We start from the raw sequence: 5,484 nt of genomic DNA, 5'->3' as shown, positions 1-5,484 counted from the left end.
ATTGACAAGTGGTTCACATTAACAACAAGATTTAAAATTTCTATATCTTGATAAACATCGTTAGATTGAAAGTCAACAACTTTCACTTTAATATGTTTTAAGTAGTAAATCAGCATGCCTCCACCCCTCCCTTTGTCACTGCGAATGACTGAATATCCTGGAATCTCAATTTGCCTTGTACTTATAGAATCGTCCAACCATGTTTCCGATATAATTAAAATGGAACATTTTGTGGAGACAGCGAGTAGCCGTACTTCGTCAATTTTAGGAAAAAGAGAACGGACATTTGCATGCATAATCTTAAAATTTGACGAAGCAGCAGATTGAGTAAGGATCTGAAACCCCACATTGTTTATGTTTGTACTACCCATGTTCAAATACAAAGATTATAATTAAAATGTATGTAAAAAACACCATTAAAGCAGTAATTGAGCCCTGACGAAACTGAAACGCTACACTGACACACATGACATGATGATTGCCTTTTCTACCGATAAACATAAAATAAAATACCATAGAACATAGATGACTAAACTTACAGTAAAGAAGAAATAACAGTATGGGAAAAAATTGCCTTATAAATGCAGTTCTAACATAGGCGTTTTTGTATTTGTCACTTAACGCACACTTAATAAAACAGTGCTTAAAATTTAGCATTTTCATCGTGTTGTTAAGTTGTTAACTTCATCGTGTCCAGTTGAGATTTGTAACGTGATGAGTAACTAACTTACAACATTGGTACAAGTACCCTTGTACAAGTTCAACTTCTATATCCACTAATATATTATAAATTTGTCAACTCACGGTACACAGATAACAAAAGAGCAAAATTGATTTCGACTTACCATAGTTGTCCTTTAAAGTATAAAATATATTTATAACATAGAACAGAACAGATAACTGTAACATAAATACACTTTTGCACTACACACAAGGTCATCATTCACACACTGTAGAGTGCAAACGTTACAGCTCCTGTAATTGAGAAGCGTTCGTAACGTAGTTCTTTTTGCCATTGATGATGACAACAATTTTTCCGTCCCTTGTATACACATTCTTGGGGTCAAACTTCTTAAGTGCCTTTTGCAGTAGCTGCAATCGTGAACTACATAAATCTTCTCTTATTACAATTCCAGAGTTCTTTAGCTTCCGTTTCTGATTAAACACTTCAGCCCGTGAGCGATAACTAACAAATTTAACAATAATTGGCCGTGTACTACCAGGCTTCTTCTGTCCTACTCTATGAGAACGGCAAATGTCCCTTGTACTTAAATTTACGCCCAGTTTCTTTTCAAAGATTTCCAGTGCAAGGTTGTCTGTGTTTTCATTTATCTTCTCAGGTACACCGAAGATCCTTAAGCTGTTTCTACGCTGATATTGTTCTAACTCATCTATATTTTCCTGCAGATCACTTATTTTCTTGTCTCTTTGTACCAACTCTTTCCGTAAGTCCTCAATTACTTCAATATTGAAATTTAGCGTTTCTTCCAAACGTTCTATCACAACACGCGTTACAGATTCAATTATTGAATCAACGATTAGCTTCATGACTTCAGGTGTCTGCACAGTACGCTTCACTTCATTCACCTTACGAGCCGGAATCTAAACTGTACTCTTGTAAAATCTTTGATATTTCTTCTACATTTATTTCACTTGCTTCAAACAAGGAACTTTTGTCAAAATGAAATAGTTTTCGGTACAAAATATTCCACTATTTTATCGAACGTTCTGCAATCACACCCAGAAAGCTGATCACAACAATCAACCTGTAAAAGTTCGTTTATACTTCGATGGATGTCACGTGAATAGTATTTCTATCTTCGTTTAACAAAGTAACAAATGAAGGAAGCATATCGCGTGCCTGTCTTTTCGACTTCCGAGATCGTGTGCATAGAGTTGTGAGTAGTCTAATTTTAGTGTTCGTAATTGTGATGGAAAAAATAATGAAACCACGAGCAAAATTTTTTTCCGAATACGAGTGGAAAAATACAGACATTATTGAGTGTAAATAGACTGACTTGGATGAACGAAATTTAAACTCCCAAACTCGGCCATTCAAGCTCAAACCAAGTTTATCCACCATTTGACCGAGACTTAACCTTGAACGCTTTTGGTGAAACAGACATTTTCACCGAACTTGGTTATAACACTCGTTCAACAGTTGAGCTTCGTTGGTGCCCGCGGCCATAAGTCTCAGTAAGTATTCAATACGGTCAACAACTGACTGCAACCCATAATAAGGTGCATAGAGACTGTTAGGTAAAAAACGAGTTAGACTCGAGCTCCGGCGTTTTGGAATAAACATACAACCCGAGTCTGACTCGGGCTTGGATCGAAAATGTTAATATCTTGATAGCAGTTCTACCTTATTCCATTCTCGCTACATGACCTGCCCATCTGAACTTCCTAGCCTTAATGACTCTAACAATGTTAGGTAAATGGTATAAATTATGTTACCTCGTTATGAAATTTCCGCCATTCACCGTTGTCATCCCTCTTGTGTCCGAATATTCGCCACAGGATTTTGTTCTCCAATACTTGGAGTCTGCGTTCTTCCCTCAAAGTAAGTGACCAAGTTTCGCAGCCATACAGCATAAGAGGCATGATGATCGTTTTATATATTTAAAGCTTCAACTTTTTGATAGGAATCGCGAAGAGTTTGGACTCAATAATAACATGTATTCCCTGCTTTCAATAGACATTTAATTCCTTCGTGGATATGATTTTGGTCTGTTAATGTGGATCCTAGATATTTGAAAGTGCCCACTATGTCGAAAGTATTGTTTGATATTTTAACGTATCCATTACTTGGAGTTTTGCGATCACGGTGCATTTTCATGTATACAGTTTTTTTCTGTATTTATTACTAAGTCCATGTCTCTGCAGGAGTTTAATAAAACCTCTGCATTTCTTTCACTTGTCCTCACAATATCTCGTATCAAATTGACATTATCAGCATAAGCCATAACCTGGTGAGTGCCATTTAGCTCTAAGGACTGGTTGTAGTGTTGCCACGAGACGAAACTTCAGGCTGTCTCGTGCAAAGCGTATCTCCTCTCGAAAAAATGTACTCGTCTTCTCTCGTCTCGAAGGGTTCTGTCCCGTCTCGTCTCGTTTGTCGCCTCTTGTCTCGTATAATGTTGCAGTATCATGGGAACGAAAGTAAAATGTAGCAGACTGCACCATGCTGATCAAGATACAACAAAGTTAATACCCAGAACACACAAGTTAAGAAATGTCACGTTAGCTTTGCCTCGAAGCATTCACCTCTGGTGCGTGCGGTAGTCGGTTCGTTTTCGGTTAGTGCCAATTTGTTTACGGAATCGGAAATTTCACTTTCCGGATTTCGGAAAAAATCTAATGTCGGGAAAGTTCCGAAATTCAGAAAAATCCGAAATTTAGAAAATCCTGGAATTCGAAAAACTCCTGATTTTTTCCGAAATATGGATTTTTATTGATTTTACTTTCTGGATTCCGGAAAGTAAAAATTCCAGAGTTGGCTATCCCTAATCAAGTATGTGTGATTTCTCGGAGTTGACTCGTATCCTACCACTTTCTTGAAACGATGTTTTGTCTGAAAGTTGTTCAGAATTTCGTGCTTGTTTCAAAGAAAGGGAAATCAAACCTTTTCTACTTCAGATTTTGCTATCCCCTGTAGCGGAGTTTCGGGATGCCCATTTTCAAAAAAAAATATAGCTTTATTCCGCATATCTCATTTAATAATTCACTTTAGTTTCGAACCTTTAGTTATCGTTCCCTTTGAGTTACAACACACGAAAAGTCCCGAAAACCCTCTAAACCACGATAATTTCGACTTCCAAGTAGATCTTGGAAGTGCCAAACGGTATAAGCTATCAAAAAGTACTTCCTCTTAAAGTTGTTTAAAATTTAGAACTTGTTTTAATAGGAACAAAATCAACCCCTGTTGCCATTTAAAACTTTGAACTTGGCCTCCTGTAGAGGTATTCTCGGGATACAAAAGCATTACCATGAGATTCCGCAAATAATCTTTTATATGATTGTTTTTGCATGCAGTAGAAGTTAGGGCTTGAGGAAGGTTAAGCGCTTCGGATGGCAGGTTTAGGTTGCCAAGAAAACTAAAAAATAAAAGCTACCACGAAGTAAAATCGCAAATTGAAAATGAAATGAAATCTTTAAGTTCTACGTCCCACGGTTCTGCCGGTTAGGCTAAAGGAGACGCTGAAGATGAGAAATGAATGAAAATGGTGGAATGAAGAAAGTGGGAGAACCCTGATAAAACCCACGAGCACGATGTTTGTCCACCACAAAATCCACACGCCGCGAGCTGAGATCGAACCAGGGACCCCAAGCACCAGAGGTGAACGCTCTACCACTGAGCCACCGCACCCTCTTAAATAGCAGATTGAATTGAAATAGGCCAGGCCTTGCCTAAACGTGTTCAAGATTTCAATCTCGACTCACTGAGACATTTTTTAATGTTATTCCGTACAACCTACCTTACTGTCCAAAACCGCGAGTCAAATCAGATAGGCAGTTCTACTACGGTACTGGAGTTAGTAATAGCACACGCAAATTAAAGACGGTCGTAAAACAAGTTTAAAAGGCGACGTGACCTTCCTAATCTTCACTAATCGTTCCTAAGTCCTAACATATTTATTATATTAGATATGATAGTATAAAAATGTTTTTGACAGAGGAAGTAAGAACTTGGCTTATTACAATTACGACTGTATTTACTGTTATGATTCGACGCTAGAGCGATGTCTTAACAAGCTCCAAAGACAACAAAAGCGTGATGGAAGACAATGGTTTGGCCGTCGCGTCGGTGGATCATGTAGTTTGACTTTTTAAGAAAACGACGGAAAGTGTGATAAAAGGTAGGGGAAATTGTGCTTCTTAGTTGATCAATGGAAAAGTAATTAAATCATGGTATAAGTCGTGAGAGTAACATTGTGTTTATTATTCAGCAAATTTTTTCTTTTCCTTTTATACCTATATTGTTTGAATCAAGTGTTCTTTCCGTCTGACGAATTAACCAAGTAGGTAAGACGCTCGACTTCTAACTGAGTAATCCATATTCAAATCTTACTGCATCTAACTGTTTTTCTCCCACTACCGAAATCACCACCATCCGTTCTGTTGATTTAACTGAAAAGATGGTATCACGTTGGGTCACCGCATTGTGTTGGATCAGTATTTCTTTTACTGTTCTTTTATTTATTTCTATTACTATTTTTCAGGAAATGCGTTTTTAAAAACTAAGATTAGGGACACATACAAAAACCATTCAGGGCAGAGGTTCAAGTTCAAAAATATGTGAAGAAATTTTATTTCCTCACTCCCAATTAAATGAGGTTTAAGACATCTGGACTATTGACAATGAAATGCAATGGAACCAAAAGTTATATTTCAACCAAAGTTATATAAATATCCCACTTAATTTATCGTAGAAAATCATGTAGTGTGTAATAGAAACAGCTGAAAAATTAAACATTAGGAAAT

The 5,484-nt window shown here is 37.1% G+C and overlaps 1 protein-coding gene across 1 annotated transcript; it reads right to left on the bottom strand.

The window, feature by feature from the left end:
* Nucleotides 1-966: 966 nt before the first annotated feature.
* LOC145665910 (uncharacterized) lies at nt 967-1,548 on the bottom strand. Its single transcript, XM_081733015.1, has one exon. The coding sequence runs from the start codon at nt 1,546-1,548 to the stop codon at nt 967-969; it is 582 nt and encodes a 193-aa protein (XP_081589141.1).
* Between the last annotated feature and the right edge of the window lie 3,936 nt (nt 1,549-5,484).

The sequence above is a fragment of the Thermobia domestica genome, chromosome 12, assembly GCF_964235325.1.
Source record: "Thermobia domestica chromosome 12, izTheDome1.hap1.1, whole genome shotgun sequence".
Lineage (NCBI taxonomy): Eukaryota > Metazoa > Arthropoda > Insecta > Zygentoma > Lepismatidae > Thermobia > Thermobia domestica.
This window is presented reverse-complemented; position numbering and strand designations above follow the sequence as displayed.